This window comes from Chlorocebus sabaeus, chromosome 1 (genome assembly GCF_047675955.1).
Source record: "Chlorocebus sabaeus isolate Y175 chromosome 1, mChlSab1.0.hap1, whole genome shotgun sequence".
NCBI classification, from domain to species: Eukaryota; Metazoa; Chordata; class Mammalia; order Primates; family Cercopithecidae; genus Chlorocebus; species Chlorocebus sabaeus.
The window spans coordinates 110,759,668-110,785,811 of record NC_132904.1 but is presented as its reverse complement, the minus strand read 5'-3'; the positions used below and the strand labels follow the sequence as shown (position 1 = coordinate 110,785,811).

At 40.2% G+C, this 26,144-nt stretch overlaps 1 protein-coding gene and 1 pseudogene across 1 annotated transcript; both read right to left on the bottom strand.

The window, feature by feature from the left end:
* Positions 1–6,029: 6,029 nt before the first annotated feature.
* Positions 6,030–7,351, bottom strand: LOC103248517 (nocturnin pseudogene; annotated as a pseudogene).
* Positions 7,352–10,023: 2,672 nt separating this feature from the next.
* On the bottom strand, positions 10,024–21,244 carry REXO2 (RNA exonuclease 2). Its single transcript, XM_008020953.3, has 7 exons — positions 20,964–21,244; positions 19,907–19,990; positions 16,040–16,117; positions 15,322–15,433; positions 13,913–14,021; positions 12,430–12,483; positions 10,024–10,464 (listed from the first exon to the last, which is right to left on the bottom strand). Exons 1-7 carry the CDS (start codon positions 21,108–21,110, stop codon positions 10,335–10,337), a joined length of 714 nt encoding a protein of 237 aa, XP_008019144.1. The 5' UTR covers positions 21,111–21,244; the 3' UTR covers positions 10,024–10,334.
* Between the last annotated feature and the right edge of the window lie 4,900 nt (positions 21,245–26,144).

Genomic DNA, 26,144 nt, shown 5'->3' with positions numbered 1-26,144 from the left:
CCCTATTAGAGCCTAGCGCGTCCCCTTTCATAGCTCACCATGCTTCATCCAAGTTGATTTTCTGATAGTTCCAAGAATAAGCTAAGTTATTTGCTACCACAAGGCCATTGTTCTCTGTGCCTCCTACAGCCTTCTTCCCATGTTCCTGGACTACACTGTCACCTAATCAAGGCACCTGCAATAACCATCCATTTTAAACTAGCCCTTCTCCTCCTCAGCACCGACCATCATTTGTCTTTACCACAACATCTTTCTGTTTAATATGACAATTCTTTATTTACTTATATATTGTCTAGCTTGCTCATTAGAACATTAACTCTATGAGGGCAGGGATACATCTAAGTCCTTGCTAGATTCCTAATGTTTACAACAATACTCAACACAAACTAGAATCCTCAATAAAAATGAATTAAGTAAAACAAAGAATTCTTAATCATAAATTTTCTATCAAATAAATAATATCTAATTTAATTCTGCAGAAATTTGTGTGTGTGCTATCCTATTTAAGTAGTTTAAGCTACATATTTTCAAAGAAGAAATTTCCAAAGCATGGACCATTCTCCCATATAACTTTAGAACTTTTTAAAAATCAATTGTCTACAACATCCCATTTCCAAGGGTCTTTCAGTAACTCATTATATAAAAGTATATGTCATGCTTTTCCCAAAAAGTGGTATTAACCACAGGAAACACGTATCTATATTTTTCAAACCTAAACTAGACTTAGGATTTAATTCAAATAAAATGATTTATAAAATTTTCAGATAATATCTGAAACTCTAAAATAATTTTAAAACTCGTACCTGTCCCTTCTCCCCATCCATCCTCAGAAAAGCAATGTTTGAACATCAAGCTTCATGGCTAAAGCTCACAATTAACCACTTGAGAACATCAAAAGTGGAAAACCAAGGGTCAAATAACCAGAGTCTGCAGCATTCCTAGAAAGACTGTATGAAGTCAGCAGTAGTGAGAAACACATGAACAAGGTGTCTTCATCTATGCTCTGATCATTAACAGACTGTATAATTTTATTAAACTGAATTCTACAAGGCTTTTTTCAACATTTCTGAAGTGCTTTAATTTAATAACTTGCAAAACAAGAATAATTTTAGTAGTATAGCATGTCATTTCTCTCTCTCTTCTGTTGCCCTAGGAGAGGGTTTCAGACAAAAGTCCCAGGCATAAATACACTACTGAGTCCCAAACTCCAACAGAGGGACTGATATATGCCCCAGATGAAGTCTGAGTGTTTTTAAATCAATGTAAAGAACATTATTGGATTGTTATGTAGAAAACACAGACATAACTGAATTTTTCATAACACTAAATGTATTCAATTTAAAGTGCCTGTCTTTTATTATGAAATTCTCTCCTTTGTGTGTTTTAAAACGTCTTTTCTTTTATGAAATGATGGTGATTGCAGCTGGTGTTTTCAACATCCTGATTTGGCAAAATAAAAGTTGGCAACTTCTAGAGAGTACCCAAATAATGCTTTAAAAAATATTTACTATTCATAGGCCGGGCGCAGTGGCTCAAGTCTGTAATCCCAGCACTTTGGGAGGCCGAGGCGGGCAGATCACTAGGTCAGGAGATCGAGACCATCCTGGCTAACACGGTGAAACCCCGTCTCTACTAAAAACACAAAAAAATTAGCCGGGCGTGGTGGCGGGGCCTGTAGTCCCACCTACTCGGGAGGCTGAGGCCGGAGAATGGCGGGAACCCGGGAGGCGGAGCTTGCAGTGAACCGAGATCGCGCCACTACACTCCAGCCTGGGCGACGGAGCAAGACTCCGTCTCAAAAAAAAAGAAAAGAAAAAAAGAAAAAAAAATGTACTATTCATAAAACCCAAAGCTGTGTAAAACATATATTGATGGCCTAAAGAAGAAACAACGTTTTCTAAGAAGAGTTGGCCCTGAGGCATGTAATGCCAGTCCCATATTTCTGGAAGCTTATATTTCAACAAAAATAGCTGAACAGTGGCAACCTTTGCTCCTATTCCACTTTAGTGAGGCTAAGATTTTTCTCCATAGTGTCCTTAAGATATATGCTCTCCTTCAATTCTGAAATTGTCTGCCAGCTGTTACTTATAAACAAAACGATTGGGCTATCCTGTCAACCTATTTTCACACACAAAAAAATTTGATGACAGAATAAGGTAGAATGATGTTAACAAGGTATCTTAGAGCCCATAGGATAGTAAAGATAAGAAAATGCATAAGAAAAAGAAATGATTTGGAGGAAGACAGTAAAACCAAGATGAGTGAAAATATAAAACTGCATGCAGTCTCTAATTTAACAATTCTATTGCTCAGTATGAATTGTAAGCTGTTTAAGTGGAATTCAAAATGGAAGTTTTTCCACAGAAACAAAACAGGGCTAGGTTCCAAGGCAGCCTACATGGGCCTATTAATTTAGATTATCCAAGGAGTACACCTAACTCAGAATTCAGCAGCTTCTCTTTCCCTATTTCATATGACTATATGTGGAGGTAAGAAGGCAAGATGCTCCTAAAAGGTATTAATTTGTTAAATTTCCTTTATCTGTAAACCAAAACTGCAATTCCTTACACCACTTTGACGCTGACCTAAAATAAATCACCTCCCTAAGTTGTCCACTTCCTGTTACTCCATGATGACAAACAAAAGGAATTTACTCTTTCTAAGGGCCCAAGCAAGGGTCCCCAGAGTTCAGTTCCTCCAAGCTGGTCCCATTACATATTAATCCTAAAACAGAATCATTCTGGAAATGGATCATGGAAAATTATACATCTTTGTGCACATGTATGGGTGTGTGTGTGATAAAATACATATAAATTTACCCTTTTGTCATTTTTAATGTATGGGTGTGTGATAAAATACATATAAATTTACCCTTTTGTCATTTTTAAGTGTACAGTGCAGTTGCATTAAGTACAGTCACACTGTTGTATAACTAAAATCATGTTTCTTATCCTGGATCCCCAAGGATTCTGCAGGTTGCTCATGGTATGCTTTCGTTTGTACAATAACAGATTTTGCTCCACACTCTTGGAGCACCTGCTCCACAGACTTCTTTGCTGTAGCCTAGCCAGTGGTATCACCTGGGTGATTACATTGCTAAACTGATTAAAATACCCTGAAGACCAAGTTGTCTCAGGTCCTGTGCATTCAACTTGACATGTCAACTGTGAAATGCTTGTGTTCTAATGGAATGAAAACTTACAATCCCCCCACGATCTTTTTTTCTTTGAAACAATGTCTCACTCTATTACCCAAGCTGGAGTGCAGCAGTGCAATGATGTCTCACAGCAGCCTTGACCTCCTGGGCTCAGGCAATCCTCTCGCCTCAGCCTCCCGGGCTCAAGTGATCCTCTCACCTCAGTCTCCTGAGTAGCTGGGACTACAGGTGCACTATGCCCAGGTAATTTTGCGGGGGATGTTTTTATAGCGATGAAGAAATTTTGAAGCCACAACCGTTCTTTACACAATAGCAAATCCTCAAGCACAGAAGCATTCTTCATTTATGTTCCCACCATGCTATCTATACTTCTACTATGAGCCACATAAAATTAAATGCTTTGTTCAAATAATTAAAACTCAACTAATTTTCACAATAGACACAGCATACAGTTGGCCCTCTATACCCGTGGGTTCCATATCCATGGCTTCAGCCAGTCATGGTTCAAAAATATTTTTCTAAAAAATTGTGTCTGTACTGAACATGTACAGACTTTTTTCCTTGTCATTATTCCCTAAACAATACACTAACACAACAATTCACATAGCATTTACATTGTAGTTGCTCTTATATAATAAGTTAGAAATGATTTAAACTATCCAGGAGGTTGTGCTTAGATTTTATGTAAATACTACACCATTTTATATCAAGGAATTAAGCATCCATGGATTTGGGTATCCACAGGAGGTCCTGGAACCAATCGCCCATGGATACCAAGGGACGACTGTATTTATCAGTACATACCTAGCATAATAGCTTTTGTCCTCATCAGCAGATATAGCACATAATAGTCTTTGTCCTCATCAGCAGCTATGAAATATAAGTTTTTGCCCTCATCAATCTGCTACATAAGGCTTATCCTTGCAACCACCAATTTTCCATTGTCCCTGCTGCTAATTAATTTTTCAAAAGGTTACAGCATTTGAGTGAACCTGGGACATTCATGCACTACCACAAAGCAATCAGTATGACAAAACTGCACTTGAACATTATGACTATTATTTGTTCTTCAAGGCATACACATATAAGAACAGCAGTTCATGCAAACCAAACTATCCATTTCCCTCTAAATGTGTAAGCTGGTCTCTTAACAGAGATATATTGTTTTGTAAATGAGAAAACACAGGTGTCTCAGGATTCATTCTCCTCTACTATGGATAAACTGCTTAAAAATGGAGATCTTTCTTGCCCACATACTCAGTACTATGGCTAAGGGCACTCAAAGAACACTTGACTTTAGAATATCAGGAAAGGATATATGGTCCCCAACTTACAAACAGCTTGACTTATGACTTTTCTGTTTTTTTAGCTTTAAAAGACTATTTATTAATCTTAAGTATTTATGACTCATGGGTTAAAATATTTATCAATTTAATACCAACAGGTAATTTTGTTTGAAAGAGGCTTCAACTGTTATCCTTACCACTTTTTTTTCCAATGGGAGAGAATTCTACGTTACCTTTCTTTTTACATTCTCCTTTGTAGATGTTTTGAACCACAGTATCTGGCTATCTTAGGAAATTTATATGACAGCCCATTAACAGGCTTTCCAGAAAGTTTCCCATCAGTGATAAAAAGTCCCACTGACTTTCCTAGCCACTCCCATATTCAGCTTGTAAATAACCTATTGTGAGAAGCATATTCCAATAACGATGACGTTGAGTGACCTCAAGTGTACACCAATATTATTCCAATGGAAAAGCTTAGATACTAACAGTGTTTAAATAATTGAAAACTAATTGGAATCTCTTCAAGAAATACAATAATGGGGAACATGGAGGCACAGCAAAGATTATTTATAAACAATGTATGAAGGAGACATGATACTTACACCTAAATAACAAACAAAACCCCCTCCAGGCTAAATAGTTCTTTTGTACACATCTTATTAAAGCCCAAATGAAAATATTTTAAAGCTTTAAGAAAATTACCATAAATTAAGTTGTGTCTTGCATGGTTCTAAAATGTTCATAATGCTATAATTTGTTACTTATGTGAAATTTTTAAAAAATATCTCCATGCATATCTTGTTCACTTTTTTTTTTTTTTTTTTTTTTTGAGACAGAGTCTCGCTCTGTCGCCAGGCTGGAGTGCAGTGGTACGATCTCGGCTCACTACAACCTCCACCTTCCAGGTTCAAGTGATTCTCCTGCCTCAGCCTCGGAGGAGCTGGGACTACAGGCATGCACCACCATGCCCAGGTAATTTCTTGTGTTTTTAATGGAGACAGGGTTTCACCATTTTGGCCAGGATGGTCTCAATCTCTTCATCTTGTGATCCTCCCACCTTGGCCTCCCAAAGTGCTGGGATTACAGGCGTGAGCCATCACACCTGGCCTTGTTGACATTTAACTCACAAATAAATACCTTAACATGCTGTCTAGAGAAATTGCTCCTACATACTTATTCTTAATTATGGGGGATTCAAGCAATTCTGAGTTTTTATAGCATCCTCAAACCGAAAAAGCTTCAAAATTAGCCATTTTTTCCTTAATTATTTGGTTATGTATTTAAGAAATAGAGACAAGCTCTTGCTGTTGCCCAGGCTGGTCTAAAACTCCTGGCCTCAAGCAGTCCTCCCACCTCAGTCTCTCACAGTGCTGGAATTACAGGCATGAGCCACTGTGCCCAGCTAAAACAAGCCAATTTAATGCCCTTAAACAATCAAAATGTAATGCTAAGGAAAATAAAACAATACAAGCCAAAACTGGAGTGCAAAAGCAAAAACCTTTTGGCTATAGATCTGTGAACTAATGGGATCCTTTCCCAAGGGCATGCTGGAAATATAAAAAATGAAATGACAGAAGCTTCCCGTGTTTCCCTCCTTCCTTAGGCAACTTCTTATCCTATTTCAGTTTCCTGAAACATATCTGGTTAAGACTCTTGTGATTAAAAAGACAAAAACAAGTATTTATAGAAGTCCATCAGATTCCTCATTAACGCTGAAGTCACACACCCGAGACCGATGGTCTGAAGGATAATTGAAGGATGGTAGCCAGTTGGGTCCAATCTGTTCTTCAATGGGCAGATCAAGAGCTGACCTTACATTTAGAGCATGTTTAGAATACCAGATGTAATCCAGGGTGTGCCTGCCCTCCCCTGGGGTCCAGATCTTCCAGGTAGTATATGGGGGTTCTGACTGCCCACCAGCACTCAGGGGCTTGTAGGCACTGTTCACGTTGAGGCTGGAGGAAGCAAAGTGTTTCTAGGCCTCTTGTATTGGTTCTGCATTGAAGTCCCCTCAAATAACAAGGGGAATCTTGGCCCTTGAGTGACGTTTGGCAAGTTCTGAAGAAGGTCACAGCCTTGAGCTGATCAAAATCACTCCCAGCCAGTGCACGCTTTTACACAGGTGACACCGACGCAGAACTGTTGGTCTGATTCCTTGCACTCTAGGAACTGTACAATGGCCACCTGATTGGTTTTCAACGTCATGGCCATCAGCCTAATATTGGCAGTTTTCACTAGCTTGATTTGGTTTTGGAGGAAAAATTAGGCACAGCTGTCTGGTCCATTGTTTTGTTCTATACCTAGACAAGATGACCAGGGCTTGAGGAAAAAAAAAAAAATGTGCCTTGATAGCCCAGCCTCCTGAGGAGTGGCTGGAAGGTGTCAAAATACTATTCTACCTCTTGGAGGCACAATGTATGAGGCTGGTAGAAGAGGATTTCTTCCAGCATGAGATGCTTCCTTTCTTTTCACTTGAGTGCTTCCAACAGGGCATTGTACAAAGTTGTCTTTGTCTTTCCAAGAGCTTGGACGAAGTTGTTCCATTGCATGACCCTAATAGGTAGGTAGTTACTGGAGCCACAAAATCTCTCTGGAGCCAAGGAGGTTAAGTATCCAGGACCACCCTGCATTCCTCAAAAAGCTCTTTAGGATCTATGGGCTCCAGAGGTTCTAGGTCAGGTAATACCAAATACTCTGGGTGCAGGAGGCAGTACTGCTGTTCAGTGTCTTGGCAAGAGCACTAGAGTCTGCTCGTATTACTTCAATCGTACTTCGACTACCCATACAACCATTCTGCTTTTCACCTTCTCTACAGTATATCATGTAACTTCTTAAGTTACATGATATATTCAACAATTTATTATAAAATAGGTTTTCTGTTAGATGATTTTGCCCAACTATAGGCTAATGTAAGTGATCTGAGCACATTTAAGGTAGGCTAGGCTAACATGTTTGGTAGGCTAAATGTATTAAATGCATTTTTTACTTAATAATTTCAACTTACAATGGGTTTGTTGGGATGCAACCCCATTGTAAGTCAAAATGCATCTGTACCGATTCATTCACCTTGAGTTTAATAGAGGGGAAATACACCTGGACGATCCTAAGAACACAGCCTGCAGGACAATTACCGCACAGAGTGAACCACCAAATGAGAGGCCCCCCAAGAGCACAAGAATGGCAAGCTCTACTAAGCAAATATACTTATCATTTTTCAAGCTGTAGTTATATTTAAACCAATTCGCACTGCAGTTCATTTCACAGAAATTACTTCATAGTTTCAGGACTCCCCTGTGAAATCCTAAATACCGGCACTACAGCACTACAAATTTAAACTTAACTTAAAAATAATGAACTAATCACTGAACCAGCATGTCTTCATATATACCTGCACTAGACTGGTTCTGTTTAACTCACAGGCTGCCACTTATTTTATGAAAATTCAACACAAGTTCCATTAAAGGACAATAGAATTAGCTATGCAATTAAGATACAGAAGACAGCATTAAAGCAGTAAGGTGCCTGTTCATGTAAGATTTAAAACGAACACCAGGAGTTGAAAATTTTTAAACTGGCTTGAACAGTTAAACTGGTGAATAAACCAGCCAGTTGTGCGGAAGAAACCTTGAGGCATTAATAGCAGTATCTGGTTCCTATGAACCTTTCTTAAGCCCAGTGTTTTCTTATCTATCATTGCATTCAAATTTAACATTCCTGAAAGCCAAGTTAGGGCAAAGACCCTTTTGCCAAATTTTAGTTGGAAACACTAAACCAAGTCAAGGTCACACTATTGGTGACGTTTACAACAGTGCTCGGCACAATGCAGGCAGTCATAGGCATTAAGTGAACACTGATTTAAGATAACGCCTCCAGCCTCATAACTAATCATAGTACCCTTTATTATCAATATTCATTAGCTATCATTACAGGATGCTCACTGTGCTGCGCTCAGAACTGTATGAATAGCATTTACATTAATTCTAACAATTCATTAAGGAAGGTTATTAACCTCATTTTACAGATATGGAAACTGAGACTTAGAAAAGCAACTTGCCAAAGTCACTCAGTATGTCAGGAGCCTGAACTTGAATTAAGAGTTTGACTCAAGAGCCCTGTTCTTAACTACAGTTGACCCTTGAACAACATGGGGGTTAGGGGTGCCAAACCCTAGTGCAGTCAAAAATCTGTGTATAATTTTTGACTCCCACAAAACTTAACTAATAATAGCCTACTACTGACCGGAAGCCTTACTGATAATATAAACAGTCAATTAACATAGATTTTGTATGTTATACGTAATAGATATTACATTTTTTACGCAAACATCAGAAACAATATATATATTATATTCTTACAATAAAGTAATCTCTCAGAAAAGAAAATGTTAAGCAAATCTTAAGGAAGAGAAAATAAATTGACTATTCATTAAGTGGAAGTGGATCATCATAAAGGTTTTCATCCTCATCATCTTTACATTAGTCGGCTGAGAAAGAGAAAGGGGAGGGGTTGGTCTTGTGTTCCAGGAGTGGCAGAAGCAGAAGAAAATCTGCATGTAAGTAGACCTCTGCAGTTCAAACCTGTGTTGTCCAAGGGTCAACTGTCCTACCCAATCCTGCCTTCCAAGACACTGAAGTTGGTGCATGAGCTAAAACCCATGCCATTCCAGAAAGAAGTGGTCAGAAAGATCAGCCAGACTTATGTTTTCATAAATTCATTCTTAGTAGACTCATGAATTTCAGTCTTAATTCACTCGTTTGGAAAAAGTTACACTACAATCCCTCTCTCCACTGATACAGCTGTAGTATAGGTAACACAACTTAGTACATGTTAAAACGTTACTCAAATGAAAATATTATGGGGTTATTCTGATGTACTAGCTAGTGATCTCTCTGTAACTATCACACATCAGGATCGCGCTACTATGTTCATATCTGTAATAGAATAGACATGTAATTTGACATCACCACAGAAGTCTTCTCACCTAGTGGTTCTCAAGGAAAGGAAAGAAACCTGTGGGCCTTTCCCAATTTTGATTTGTCTTCAAGGGGCATCTGTCAGAATGAGGTGCACAAAGCAATGAGATGTGTTCTACAGATGATTCTATTGCACACTCTGGCTAGGAAATCACCTTTAGTACTGCGGTCTAGAATATGTAAACTTAGTATATATATTGCAACCGAAATCCCTTCTCAGCTACTTACCATTAGAACTAGAGCAGCAAGCTATTTACATTCTGTAAACCAAGCAGTCACTGTTGTGCATATAAATAAGCCCTAATTATTACTCACAATAAACCTTAGTTATAGAATCCATCTGAATTGAATTCCCTGAATGTAGCAGAGTAGCCTAGTCCAGTGCTGTTAATTCAATAACTCTAACAATGAGCCCAAATCTGCTTCTTTAAACTTATCCATGGTTATTCTAAAGCAAAACACGTTCACTTCCTCTTTGACCTGAACTTATTAACCCATTCCTAATTGCATTACAAGAGTTTAAACATTAGCCATATCATTTCAAAAAGAAAAAGCCATCTTCTCCCGATGATTAAACTACTAAAGAATACATGGTACAGAAAGGTTTGCATTTCAATAGAACTAGCTTTATTTACTTATTTATTTATTTATTTAAACAAAAGAAATGATTTAAAAGCAAATGCATATATGTACCAAGGGATGGACATGACCTGGTACTTACAAAGGAGCTGCTGTGTCATAATGGAAACAGCATATTAGGAGAAAAATAGTATTTCGTGTGCTGTCTGCTTGAGTAATCAATCTGGAGATGCAAGTTAACCGAAGGTGCTCTGCCAAGCCATCAGCGTGAGGAAAAAAAAAAACCACCAGAAGTTGCCTCCAGATAGCTATGTAGGGGCAGCGTGATAACTGGCATCAACTCACGGTCTTCTCATTTTCCCCATTTTCTATAATTTTCCTCTTCTTTTCATCTATTTTTTTCTTGAAGATGTTATTTCGGTAAAACTGAAGTTCTTTGATGCTTTCGCTAATGTCGTCAAGTGCCCTGTAAGCGAACACACCACACTGAATGAACTGTCCAAAACCAGGACATGAAAATCATTTTAAAAGTACGACTGTTACAAAATGACTTAAGAACAATGGGTGCTACTGTACATGTCACTATCTAGCATCATCAAAAGTAGAACATTTCAGAAAAGCAATTTTCTTTAAATGTTTTGTATAAACTTTTGACAAAAAAATTGGTAAAATATAAAAGATTAAACTTTCCCAAATTGTTCCCTAAGATGGTGACATGTTCCACTGGGAGAAAAAATAATTCCAGGGTCAAATAAGTTTAGGAAAAACTAGATTAAACTTTTTACTGAAGAAAAAAGTTGGAAAGCATTTCATATACTGATGTGTATTATGAACTCTCAAAAGGAAGCTGTCTTATATTTCTAATATATTTATTAATTTTCGAAAATTAATAAATTTTAGTATTTCTAAAACTTAATCGACCACATTTGCAGAATACTTATAAATAGCTCATGGAACACAGTTTGAGAAACACTGCGCAATACTTAATGAGGCCCCTGAACAAAACAGACTGACGTACTTGAACAGAAGTCGTCACTCAGTCATCATAATAAACATCAATTATCAAACAGTACCTAACCATACCAGAGGATCTACCTCCTCTCTCATGGTGATTTGTGCTATAATCAGTGGCAGCCTGCCTCCATCTAAGAGCCTTTCTTTTCTTCCAACATGTTGTTTCCCATCTGTTGCAGTCTGAGAAATCAGGTAACCAAGATTATTAGAACAGTGTGCAAGTAAATCAATAAGCTCTGAATGATGGGCCAAGGGCCACTTCTAGAGAATACCCGGCACAAATTTTAGTGCAAGAGTTTTATGACAGTTATTTGTGTGGCTAAGGCAACCATCTGCTTTCTTCCCAGGTCTTGGATATATGTCAGAGCTGAAGCTGCCAAAATTATAGCCTCTGGCTAAATAATGGTACACAATCTCTTATCCACAAAACTGAAATCCAAAACATACCTGAAAACCCACAGTACTTTCATAACCTATTATGTAGCAAAACCTGAGCAATCTTAATGTGAGGCTATTGACAGTCATCATTAGTTATGCCATTTGGTGTGAATATGCACGTTTCACTACAGAAATATCTGTGTGTTTTATTATGGGCTGCTTCTCAAACCTTGTTAGGGATGCTACAAGATAATAAGCAACACAGACATAGTGTTACCTTTCTAAAATCTGAAAAATTCTGAAATCCAAGACATACCCCAGTTGTTTCAGTTAAGGTATTCTAGGCCTGTATGACTATGCTACAGTCTGCATACACTCAATAAAATAACATGAGAATGCCCGACTTTCCAGGGATAGGTCTTTCTCTGTTTGCCTAGAACTGTGCAAGGTACATTGTAGGGGCTCAGTGAATGGTTTAACAAATGCTACCCTTAGAAGCCACTTGCTAAACCTTCCATCAGGTTTCATGTTTCTCCTGAAAGACCACAAAATCAAAAAGAAAAGACCAGTACAGGACACATGAATATACAGGATCTTTAAACTCCTTGTTGACTTGTACCTAAGGCTACAGGCATAAGAGAAACAATCAGAAAAACTATAACAAGTGTCAAAGTAGGCAACTATATTATATGATTGCACACAAAGTGTTCTGATTTCAAAAGGCTGCCAGTCCATATCCTCTGTGGGAAGAAAGTTAACACGGTTCATGACTAGAAAGATTACAGATTGTTTCATCATGCCTATAAACCAAGCTATCTAAGAGTTTTAAAACAGCAATAAAGGCTATATAACCCTCTCAGAATGGAACACTGGAATCCTGACCAGAATTCCTAACAGGAAGAGAATGTTATGTTTATGCTAGTCGAACTTTATCTTTTCCCCAAGAAAAAAGAGTTAAGGGACATTATTTCAAGCAGTCAGGAATTTGGGAGTTAAGTGTGTGTCAGACTGGAAAGCGCTTGGTAGAACTCAAACTTACCTATGAGAAGCAGCCTTCTTTGGTGCAAATTCGTATTCTTCTGGATACCAGCGTCTATACACAGCAGAAATGGAACTCTCAAAGGAAGCTGTCTCAAATACACTGAATAATTACCTCCTTCAAGTAATCCATTAACAGTGAAAATGGCATTTGAGTCGTGATTCTCAAGTTGCTTCTCTGCCAGGGCCTCTATCTTCCACCCTCTCCTCTCTTTCTTCTATATATTTTCTATGAGCAAGCTCATCAGTATGTAAGATTGCTAAATCTGGAAATCCAGCCCAGCTCTCCCTAGAGTTTCTGTCATGGATATGCAACTGCCCACTAGATACCTGCATCTAAAAATCTACCAGACACTTCTAATTCAACATATATCAAACCACACCCATCATCCTCAGCACCTCCCCTGCCCCACCCACCATACTCTTCCTCTTCTCTTCTTCTTTTTATTTGAACACTGCCATCAGCCACCAAAGCTGCTCAAACTAGAAACATCAGAATCACATTATACCTCTTCCTTTTCACACCACCTCATTTGAACACTGAGTGTCTGTCAATTGACCCTCTCACATTTTTATCATACAAGCCCCTCATTTCCATGCTCTGCCCTTTCTCCAGTTCATTCTACTCTCCAAGATGGCGGAAAAGGCTCCTTTCTATCTCTCTACCACTTTTCTTGCCACCTTCAAATCAGAACAATCGTATCACTCACTCTTCTACCTACACTTTCTCAAAGGAACCCATTCCTTGCAAGATCACAGTGAACTTCACTGGCATGGCATGCAAGCCCTTGAGGCTCTAGACCCATCTCCCACCTTCTCCAACCTCATGCTTTGCACTCCAGCATTAATGGTTTGTGATTCATTTAACACATTTTGCCTTAGCTTCCTGCTCCCTCACATTGTTATACTTCTGTCTGCTCTCTCTGAATGCTCTCTCCTCAACAAAATGCCTGGAAGACTTCCACTCTTCTTCAAATCTCAGTTTCAAAGCGATTTCCTTCCTACATAAAGGTTTCTCTGACTCCCCATTCCTCTTGCTCCAGCACAGTTAGATGCTGCTTCCCTTGTGACCTCAGTAGTCCATATGTACATTTTCACTACAGGAGTCATGAGAGAGTATATTTTTAGGGTGTGTTTTTTACACATATGTCGATCCACTACTTTCTAAAGTACTTAAGAGCTTTTCATCTATATGTTCCCAGTCAGAAGACTTCCATATAATATTAATTAATCCAGAAAATTTATTGAGCACTTATTTTGTGCCAGGCATTGGCTTATTTACTGGGAACATGTCTGATATCGTTTCTCCCAAATCTCACCAGTCCAGGATAAGTTAAGGTCCTATGCAAGCAAGAATGGGATGAGGAAGATATGAACCCACTTGGCAGCCTTAGTTCTATAGCTCTATCCAATTACTTTTCACAAGTTCTCAATTAAAACATGCTAAATGAGGTAATTTAATGGATCCTAAATATAGCCCTTACCTGCACAATTCTTTAACAGTGCTCACATCAATTATTCTATAATGAAGATGTTTCATGAACTGGGGCATGTATTTGTCAAGAAACTTCTTATCTTCATGAACTGAATTTCCTAGAAAGACACGAAGCATACTGCATCTCTATATTTCTAGTAGTATACAACAGGATATCAAAATTCATAAAATGTATTTGAAATGGATATGATTTTTTGAAATTCAAACAATTCCTAAAAGCACCTCTATATTTCTAAATCAGGTTTGGGTAAATGTGATTAGCCTGCAAGTACAGATTTGCAAGTACTTAGTCAGTTTAGCTCATTATAAATTTGTAAATGACCTCTCACGAACAGAAGGACGAATCTATCATTCCACATGCTTGATGTAATGCACAAATCTATTTGTTACTTTTTAAGGTCATACCAGATATGCAAACTTTCTCCCAGTGTCACAGAATTCACACCACTAACCCTAACAATTTAACTGAACTCACATAGGTAGATAAACCTTTATTTACAATCCAAGTTTTTCAATAAATCATATGAATATTCATGTTTCCAAAAAGTAACTAAAAACACTAAATTTTAAATGAGACCTTTAAAACACATACCAGCCACACTGGCTGGGGGAAACATTGACACAACATATGCTCTAGTACTTAATGTCAAAACTTATTTTTATAAATGTTTAGGAACAGTATTAGTTACCACATCAACTTACATACACAAAGGCACATATACCTTCAGAGAAACATTGACTTCCCTCTGGCAATGTCATCCCTTTAAAAATACTGGGAGAAGAGGCCTAGTCTCTTTAGAAAGTCAGTGTCATAGGGGAAAAAATAATAGGTGGAAAGTTTTACATTAAGAGACTAAAGAAATATAACTAAATGAAATGCATGAGCCTTGACTGAATGCTGGTTCAAAAACAAGTATTCTGGGGAACGTCTAATGTGGAGTAGATATATGATACTGAATAATGTTTCATTATCTTCAATTCAATGACACTGTATTACATAAGAAAATGTCTTTACTCTTGGGAGATGTTTGAAGAAGTATTTAGGAATGAAGTGTGCTGATGCCTGCAATTTCCTTTAAAATGTCGAACAAAATATAGGTAAAACAAACAAGGCACAAGGTTAACAATTACTAAATCCACTCCTCTGTGCATGTGAAATTTTTCCATCATAAAAACATGGGGGAAATTTTTATTAAGATTTCATGTCAGGTTTCAGGGCATTTTCCCAATACTCGTGCTATAAACTACACAAAGAAACTTGAACAGAAAAGTAAGATGTGTAACCCAAAGCAGGGTGAATGGAAGACATAGATGGGCTCGGCTGGTCTTTCTGGAACTGCAGTCTCTTGAACCACTACATATGGAAGACTATAAGATATACATAGGATTGGATTTTACCTGCAAGTGGACAGAGCCCTGGAGGAGTCTGCTGTCGTACAAAGGACAGAAATTCATACTCTGCCTGCTGCAATGTAATTGTACTCTCCTTCACTGCCTTGGTAAGGCCAGACTGCAAGAGAGAATCCCCAGCCCCCCACCAAAAACACATGTGAAGTCAGTTTTCGAAGACATCCAGAAATGAAACTTCACTTTTAAAATGGGCAAATATAACTACAAATAGACCATTTTCAAAGCTCAAGTTCAAATTGCAACTGCCATCTTTGCACCATTTTTTCCCTTAAACAATCCAAGCCAACTCAGTTATGATCCTGACTGTTAATAGCATTTCCACAGTCAAAAAAGATGGTATTCAAAGTCCAAGGATATTAACCTCTGGGAAGAAACAACTATTAACAGGAGAGCAGCAATCCCCCTTCTCTGAAAGTTGATGTCTAACCTTATCCAAAAGACTGACTTGAGCAATACTTGACAATCCGCAATGCGTTCGCGACAGACTGAATGTAGGAGAGAAAAAAAAGAGGACATTCAGGAGAAGATGATCTCGAGAGGTCCCGAAGATGAAAAGCAAACAAGCAAGCAGTTTCCCAGGCTTGCCAAGCAATCTTCTCTAAGCCTTTTCAAAATACCATCCAACAATGGTATCGGATTCAGGTGTGGGAGCAAAAAGCTTGTTACTGATCCCCAAAGCAGCAATCCTGTTATTTGGTAATGTTACCTTCCCATGATGCTCCTTACACCAATCTGACATGCTGTCCAGCAACTCATCTGGTTGTTTTATAATCAGGTTAGGACCCTGTGGATGGGAAACGCCATCAGTCACCAAGAACCAACAGGAATAACCTTACTTTCAGAGGGAACGTTTAAGCTGTTTTAAGGACTAAATATACATATCAGAGAAAGTAAGAGATAAGGATACTTTAAAAGTGTTCCTCCTTCATTCCAGCACTGTTTATTAAGGCAAAATAGAACACACGTACACACATACACAACTGAAAACTCAAACGCCTACAAATAGATGACACAGATATCTATCAAGGGTCAGCAAACTATGTCCCCATGCTTCAGCTATTTTTTTCTTTTTTTTTTTTTGAGACGGAGTCTCACTCTGTCGCCCAGGCTGGAGTGCAGTGGCGCAATCTCGGCTCACTGCAAGCTCCGTCTCCCGGGTTCACGCTATTCTCCCGCCTCAGCCTCCCGAGTAGCTGGGACTACAGGCGCCCCCCCACTACACCCGGCTAATTTTTTGTACTTTCAGTAGAGACAGGGTTTCACCGTGTTAGCCAGGATGGTCTCGATCTCCTGACCTCGTGATCCGCCTGCCTTGGCCTCCCAAAGTGCTGGGATTAAAGGCGTGAGCCAACACGCCCGGCCTCAGCTATTTTTTAATAGCTAGAAAGCTAATAATGATTTTTACATTTGTAAAAGATTGTTTTAAAAAAAAAAAAAAAAGACGAGAACATATGACTGTACTCAAAGCCTAAACTATTTAATACCTTGCCCTTTCCAGAAAAGTCTGTCAACCCTTGATTACGAGTTCATTTTGAAAAGTGTCTAGGCCAGGCATGGTAATAATCCCAGCACTCTGGGAGGCTGAGGTGGGAGGATCACTTAAGGCCAGTAGTTCAAGACCAGTCCAGGCAACATACCAAGACCCCATTTCCACAAAATTAAAAAAAAAAAAAAAAAAAAAAATTAGCTGGGTATGGTGGCACACCCCTACGGTCCTAGCTTCTCAGGAGGCTGAGGCAGGAAGATCACTTGAACTCAGGAGTTCAAGGTTACAGTGAGCTATGATCATGCCACTGCACTCCAGCCTGGGTGACAGGGTGAGACACTATCTCTTTAAAAAAAAAAAAAAAAAAAAAAAAAAAAAACAAAAACAAAAGGCCGGGCGTGGTGGCTCACACCTGTTATCCCAGCACTATGGGAGGCCGAGGTGGGTGGATCACAAGGTCAGGAGATCGAGACCATCTTGGCTAACACAGTGAAACCCTGTCTCTACTAAAAATATAAAAAATTAGCCAGGCATGGTGGTGGGCACCTGTAGTCCCAGCTACTCAGGAGGCTGAGGCAGGAGAATGGTGTGAGCCCGGGAGGCGGAGCTTGCAGTGAGCCGAGATCGCACCACTGCACTCCAGCCTGGGTGACAGAGCGAGACTCCGTCTCAAAAAAAAAAAAAAAAAAAAACAGTATCTATATTGCAGGTGAAAAAAGCAACTGCAGAACCATATATGCATACATATGATTTCATTTACACCTGTTTAAAAAAAACACGCAATTATATAAGCATTCAAAATATCAAGACAATACATAAACTTGAAGTAAAGATGGAGCAAGAGAACTGGACAAAAATCCAATAGTTTACTGTGCATACACTTTGGATCGTTACACTGTTTCACAGAATTTTTATATTTCAAAAAATTTAAAGAGGCAATTGTTGATATCTGAAACACACACACAAAGTGGTCCTCAAATTCTCAGCTCCATTTCACAGAATATCCAAGTGTGAGTCTCTCAGATAAGTCCTGGCAGTTAACAGCAGCTGCGGCATTAAAGCAAGTCGCCTTAGCTTCTCCCTCTGTAAGATAGTGATGATAATAAACTGCATCCCTTCCCTCGTAGAAATGTTAACAGGATAAAAGAAATTATAGATATGAGCTCTTTGAACTCTCTGGTAGAAAAGTATTCGATAAATCCAAGGTATTATTACTACTAAGGTGGTAAAAACAGTTTGCAATCACTTAAAGAAATGGCCAGAATTTAATTAAAATACGCCTGACATCCTACTACTAAAAAGGAGGTTTAGCCAAACAAGAAAACTGGTGTTGGCAATCTCTGCAGAGAAACAAAAAATTTTGCTTGGATAACGTACGTTTTATGATAGTCACGAAAAAAAAAATACTCATACTATTAAAAAAAATACTAACGATGGAAAAGTCAAACTACTACAGATATAATGCTAGATACCTATTCTAGATCCCAATTTAGCAAGCCACAGGACCACACCTACAGAAAAATTTTCAGAGTAGTATGCCTGCTCTTCTACCAACATAAAACATTTTTCTCAGACTCTTATAAAAGAATAAAACATACTGCAGAACTGATAGCCCCTAAGCTTTTTTTTTTTTTTTTTTTTTTTAAATCTTTATCCTCATCTGACTTAGTCCATTTACAAATGCTGCATTCATCTGCAGCTGTGTGAATACATACCCAAATTTCCTCCAGGGTACATATCAACCTACCGGTCCATTAAACTGTCAGTATTTCACATTATATCAACAGTCTAAAGGAAACACTCTTCTTCAGCCAAGGGTAAGTTAGGATGGTGAAATAAAGACACTTCTCTTCACTATTCATCTCCAGTAAATCCCAAGTAACAGAAAAAAACAACCAAATCTAAAAATCTGGGCTTTATTTATACAAAGTTAAAAAAAGTTGTTATGATGAGAAATGCAAAGTCTCATGATTCTCCTACAGCTGATATGTGGGGAGGATAAGCCTGGTACTTCACAAACGCAGTCATTCATCTAGAAATACGTCCTCACCTCTTTTATCTACACAGCAAAACAAACGAAAGTGTTAACTGCAGATTTACGAAATTTATCCAGTGCCAGCAACGTATCAATGCTACCCTCTAGGAACTTATTTTAACAAGACTCTCTTTTCCACAAACATCCCTACTTTGTTCCTATTCTGGAGTTTCTGGCTCTGAATACTGCTGACAGTCTAAAACAGAATTATTCAGGGTCAGGGATTTCACCCCCTACCAGATGGTGTCACATCCTTGTTAAATGTTTCATGAGTGGTTGAAATGCAGCAGGTGTGTTTCATTTGTTTTGCTAAATGTTTCAGTTGAAAGTAGCATGCAAAAACCTTAACCATGCCCAATCTGTCAACAAGAGAATACTTTATGGGTGTGCATTAACAGAAATTCTAAAATCTTAATATAGATCTAGAAGAATCACATGACCTAGTTGAAAAGGCAGAATTGTAAATATGGAGTCAAGTTAAAGTCAAGGTTATGATATAAAGACGCAAACACTGGCATGAGTCACCAAATCTGATGGGAGGACAGTTGGCTGTCCTACTTGCTAGGAGCACCTTCCTGAGACAGCCTGAGTTAAACTATTGGCTCCCCTAATAAATAGCCACTGGGGCCTCAGACAAATTACCCAACATCTCTATGCTCAAGTGTCCTCATCTATCAAATGAGCATTACAACAAAACCTAACTTACAGTTGCTGTGAGGACGAAGAACAAAGACGTATAAAGCACTTAGAAACTGTACCTGGCATACAGTAAGCGCTCAGTAAATGACAGAATTTATGTTTCTGTAAATTTCTGGCATGGCTAATTAAAAAATAATGCTTAATTTTTAAATTTAAATTTTAAATTAATTTTTCACTAGGCTGTGAGATGGATTACTTTGGTTCTAGTACCACCCCTACCTTGACCTAGCACATTACCTTAATCCATATGGACCTCAACTTTCTTACTTTTTAAATAAAGAAGCTGGAAAAAATGATGGGTATATCTCCATTGCCCTTTAAAAAGTATGACTGTATTACATGGTATCACGTACTTCAGCCAAAATGTTGAGATCAGAGTCCGTTATCAGACAGGCCATCTCAATAATCTGGTCCTTCTCAATGTCCAATCCTGTCATCTGCAATTAAAAATAAATATATAACACACACAAAGCCATCATTCTGGCCTTTTTTACCCAAGTTTATTTAACAGAAATTCCCTCAAACATAGTCATCTTGTAACCCATAGCCGAAACAGAAGAATGCTCCTTGGCCAACTACTGAAGGTACTAAACACGAGTCCTCATTTATTCAACAAACATTTACCAAGGGCCTGCTATTTGTCAAGCACTGAGATTCTACTCCGGGACAGATGCAAAGTAAGTAAAACTGAGTGCTGACATCACTCACTTTTGGAAGAGTCAGATAACTAACACCACCACGTCTCTACAGAGTTCACAAAGTTTTCACATTAATTACACCACTTGATCTTCACAATCTAATGGAAAAACTACTGTTATTATCCTCACTTCATATAAACTGAGGCTCAACGGAGGGAGGAGCCCTTGTTTCAGGCATGGAAAGCCTGAAGGGATAGGAATTGGGTTCCGGTCCCAACTCAGACTCTCACTAACAGCACGACCTTGAATGAGTTGAATCCTTTCTGTGGGCCTCAATGTTCTCACTTATGGAATGAGGGGTAGGGCTGAGTCATCTCCGGAGTCCCGTCTGACTCTAACAACCTAGGGTCCTTTAAGGATTTAGTTGGGGGAAGCTAAGAAGAGCCGCTGCCCCCGCCCCCACTCCAGTGACCCAAGCCCAGAGACGCCAGAGCGTTAGGAAAAGTCCACATCTGGGCGGAGGGGTGGGCAGGAGAGGAAGCCACACGGAGGACTCCTCCCTTGTGGAAAGAAGCCCTACAGCCCAGCACTGCGCCCCACGCCCGCAGGACCCCTGCCTCCGGACTTGCACTGCGCCGCCCCTGGCCGGCGGCGCTAACCTGCCACACCTGAGACCCAGACCCCCGCCGCTCTCCCAGGACAGGCTCGGCTGCTCGGTCCCACGCGCGAAACCTCACTCGCCTTCCCCAAGCCCCCCGCCGACCTCACTCACCTCCAGGTCCACCCAGACCATCCGCTGACCCATGCTCTCCCCTGCCGCCATGGCTGCGCCACCTTCGCGTACACCTCGCGTCCCGAACCGTCCGCGACTCCCACCTACACCCCGCAACAGCCTGGAGCCCAGGGAGCCGCCTAGCATCACCCGGCTCCAGCAGCCACGGCCCCAGTCTCGCAGCCGGCGCTGGCGCAGGCGCAATAGTCGCTAAACGTCGCAAACCCGCGGGGAGGCGCACGAGCTGAAACCACACGTCCCAGCGTGCGGTGCGCCGGCTCGCCCTCAACAGCCCGGCTTGGCTGCCGAAGGGAATGATGGGACTTAGAGTCTCACCTGCGGTTGCGACCGGATGCCCCACCCCCGCCACGTGTTTTTCGGGTGTTACTGGACGCGCTTGTTTTGCACGGCTAAGTTTGTTTGCTTCCAGGAGTTATTTCCTGAGTTTTGGTTAGTTGTAACCGCGCAGTTAAAAAAGAACTCTTACTTTGGTTGGTTGGAAAAGATCTGATTATCTATGTATGGTATTTTTTTCATGTATCTCTTTCCTTTTTTGCTTTTTTTTTTTTTTTTTTAATTTACCTGCCCCTCTATTCCACAAACTGGATATTTTCCTTATTTATTTGGGACCAAGAGGCAGTGTGCTTTTGGGGGCCAGAAGGCCATTAACATTATCATCAAATCATTTAGAAATATTTACATGAGATCTTGTCTGAGAAATCATTTAGCACATATTAGGTGTTCAGTCAAAGTTAGTTACCTTCCTTCATTTTGTTATGGGAAAAGGGTCCTGATCCAGGCCCAAAGAGTGGGTTCTTGGACCTCCTGCAAGAAAGAGTTCAGGGCGAACCCATAAAGTGAAAGCAAGTTTATTAAAAGTAAAGAAATAAAGAATGCCTACTCCATAGGCAAAGCAGGGGCATGGGCGACTGAGTATACTTACAGTTATTTCTTGATTGTATACTAAAGGGGTGGATTATTCATAAGTTCTCCGGGAAAGGGGTGGACAATTCCGGGAACTGAGGGTTCCTCCGCTTTTAGATCAGATAGGGTAACTTCCTAAGGTTGCCATGGCATCTGTAAACTGTCATGGCACTGGTAGGAGTGTCGTTTAGCATGCTAATGCATTATAATTCGTGTATAATGAGTAGTGAGGATGACTAGAGGTCATTTTGTCATCTTGGTTTTGGTGGGTTTTGGCCAGCTTCTTTACAACACCCTGTTTTATCAACAAGGTCTTTGTGACCTGTATCTTGTGCTGACCTCTTATCTCTTCCTGGGACTTAAAATGCCTAACCTCCTGGGAATGCGGCCCAGTAGGTCTCAGCATTATTTTACCCAGCCCCTATTCAAGATAGGATCACTCTTCAAATGCCTCTGACAATTTGGCCAAGGGTTATCCCTTATTCCTTATGAAACGTGGCCTGCATTTCCGTTCAGCTATTAGGTGTCTGCATGATGACAACTTGCTGTTCTATTATTAAAAGTTCTCAAAGTTAAATCTCGCCCTCTTATAACAAATCTATGCAGTAAACTAACTTAAAATGAACTGAAACAATTCCGCCTGCTCTGTTATCAGCTTTGGCTTTGATCCAGGTGTCTTTAATCTCCTGCAATGATAGCTGTAATGTCCAGCATTCCTAGGAGTCCAGGTGGCCAGCATCAGGACCTTTAGCCCTAAAATGTCAAATTTTGTGAGTCTCTTAAATCTTGGCTATTCAGTAACAAATTTGTGGCAGAGTGCCACTTTGTCACAAATGTCAATCTGGGCTTTGAATTGTAATCTCTATGTATTTTTCTGAAAGCCATGTTGGTACTCATTACAGGGCTTGTGGTCCATCCTACCTGGTGAGCTGCTTTTATGAGAGAGAAACATTGTTGCCTAATTGGAGCTTTAAGGAAAGTGTAGGGTACTGGATTTCACCTTCTACTGATTTTCTGTACCCAACCCATGACCTGCAACGGCCCAGAGAAACTCTTTGAAGGGTCATCAAAAGGTATGCGCAGATTATACACATAAAGACTTACTGTGCACAATGCGTATATATTTTGCCTGCATTGCCTGATGTCTCATTGTTTTGCTGTAGTTTTTTACTCATTTGTAGCTTACTTTATAAAAAATGGTCTGCATTTCTTCTTTAGTTTTTTTCTTAGCTTTAAACTTGATTCATTGAAAGTAGAGTCAGTTGAGTCCGGGCGTGGTGACTCACACCCGTAATCCCAGCACTTTGGGAGGCCGAGGTGGGTGGATCATGAGGTCAGGAGTTCAAGATCAGGCTGGCCAACATACTGAAACCCCGTCTCTACTAAAAATACAAAAATTAGCTGGGCATGGTGGCACGCGCCTGTAGTCCCAGCTACTGAGGAGGCTGAGGCAGGAGAATCACTTGAACCCAGGAGGTGGAGGTTACAGTGAGCTGAGATTGCACCACTGCACTCCAGCCTGGGCAATAAAGCAAGACTCTGTCCCCAAAAAAAAAAAAAAAAAGAGTAGAGTCAGCTGAAGTACAGAAAGCTTTATCAATTGGGCTTGTTATGATCTTCTTAAAGTATTATGTATTTAAAATTTTAAAGAACACTATTTTTTTTCAACTTTACTACTGGAATAATGTTTCTAATAGGACATGGCTAAGGACACACAAACCCTTCCCTCTTTTGAGAGATAACTACTTTTTTACATATTTTTTAATTTTTATTTTTTAAATTGTGATAAAAGATAGATAATACAAAAATGTACAATTTTAGCCATTTTCCTTATAAAGTCGGCGTCCCCAACCCCTGGGCTGCAGATCGGTGCAGACGGGTAACAGTCCGTGTCATGTTAAGAACCGGGCTGCGGCCGGGCGCGGTGGCTCAAGCCTGTAATCCCAGCACTTTGGGAGGCCGAGACGGGCGGATCACGAGGTCAGGAGATCGAGACCATCCTGGTTAACATGGTGAAACCCCGTCTCTACTAAAAATACAAAAAACTAGCCGGGCGAGGTGGCGGGCGCCTGTAGTCCCAGCTACTCGGGAGGCGGAGGCAGGAGAATGGCGTGAACCCGGGAGGCGGAGCTTGCAGTGAGCTGAGATCCGGCCACTGCACTCCAGCCTGGGCGGCAGAGCGAGACTCCGTCTCAAAAAAAAAAAAAAAAAAAAAAAAGAACCGGGCTGCTCTGCCAGAGGTGAGGGGTGGGGGAGCGAGTATCACCACCTGAGCCCTGCCTCCAGTCAGATCAGCAGTGGCATCAGATTCTCATAGGAGCACAAACCCTGTGTTGTGGACTCTGCATGCGAGGCATCTAGGTTGCGTGCTCCTTATGAGAATCTAACTAATGCTTGATGATCTGAGGTGGAACGGTTTCATCCTGAAACCGTTACTCCCCCACCCCCATCCATGGAATAATTGTCTTTCATGAAGCCGGTCCCTGGTGCCAAAAAGGTTGGGGACCACTGGTATAAAGCATGGTGGCATTAAGTACATTCACATTGTTGTGCAGCCATCACCACATTTATCTCCAGAACTTTTTCATCTTCCCAATGGAAACTCCATCCCATTAAACACTAACTCCGCATCTCCACCCACCCACTACTCCCAGCCCCTGGCAACCACTATTCTACTTTTCGTCTCTAAGAATTTGACTACTCTATGTACCTCTTACAAGTAGACTTATGCGGTATTTGTCTTTTCATATCTGGCTTATTTCATTTACTATCATCTCTTCAAAGTTCATCCATGTTGTAGCGTGTGTCAGAATGTTCTTCCTTTTTCAAGCTGAATAATATTTCATTGTATGTATGTATCACATTTTGTATCCATTAATCCATTAATGGACACTCTTGTTGCCTCCACCCTGTGGCTACTGTGAATATTTACATGGTTTTAAATTTTAATTGTTATATTTTATTTTATTTTTGAGACAGGGTCTCACTCTGTCACCCAGGCTGGAGTTCAGTGGCGTGATCACACCTCACTGCAACCTCCATCTCCTGGGGTCAAGTGATCCTCCCACTTCAGCCTCCAAAGTAGCTGGGACTATAGGCACAGACCACCACACTGGGCTGATTTTTGTATTTTTTGTAGAGATGAGGTTTTACCATGTTGCTCTGGCTGTCTCAAACTCCTGGGCTCAAGCAATCCACCCATCTCAGCCTCCCAAAGTTCTGGGATTACAGGCATCAGTCACTGCAACCAGCCCTAATTTTATTTTTTATTGCTCCCTTCTTACCAGTGACTTTCCCAGTCCAGTTTTGTTCTTCCCAACTGTTTAACAAAGATCACTGTGATAATCAATCCACAACTGACCCCCCACTTCCCTGGTCCCTCCTTAGAATTATCCCAAATTATATCTTTAAAAGTCCTTCTCAGCCAGGCATGGTGGCTCACACCTGTAATCCCAGAATTTTGGGAGGCTGAGGTGGAAGGATCACTTGGGACCAGGAGTTTGAGACCCACCTGAGCAGCAAAGCAAGATCTCATCTCTAAAATAAATTAATTAACTTAAAAATTTAAAAAAGTATTATCCAGATGATATAGTTTGGATCTGTGTCCCTGCCCAAATCTCGTGTTGCATTGTAATCCCCAGTATTGAAGGTGGTACCTAGTGGGAGGTGTTTGGATCATGGGTGTGGATTTTCTCATTAAGAGTTTAGCACCATCCCCTTGGTGCTGTCCTCATAATAGTGAGTGACTTCTCACAAGATCTGGCTGTTTAAAAGTGTGGCACTTTGCTATCTCTCTCTTGCTCCTGCCCTGGCTATGTGACATGCTATTGCCCCCTTTGCCTTCTGCCATGACTGTAAGCTTCCTGAGGCCTCCCCAGAAGCAGATGCCATCATGTTTCCTGTACAGTCTGCAGAACTATGAGCCAATGAAACCTCCTTTCTTTATAAATTACCCAGTCTCCGGTATTTCTTTATAGCAGTGCACAAATGGCTTAATACAAAAAATTGGTACAGAGAGTGGGCCATTGCTATAAAGGAACCTAAAAATGTGGAAGCAGCTTTGGAACTGGGTAACAGGCAGAGGTTGGAAGAGTATGGAGGGCTCAGAAAAGACAGGAAGATGAAGGAAAGTTTGGAACTTCCTAGAGACTGGTTAAATTGTTGTGACCAAAATGCTGATAATGATATGGACAGGGAAGGCCAGGCTTAGGAGATCTCAGATGGAAAGGAGGAACTTACTGAGAACTGGACAAAGGT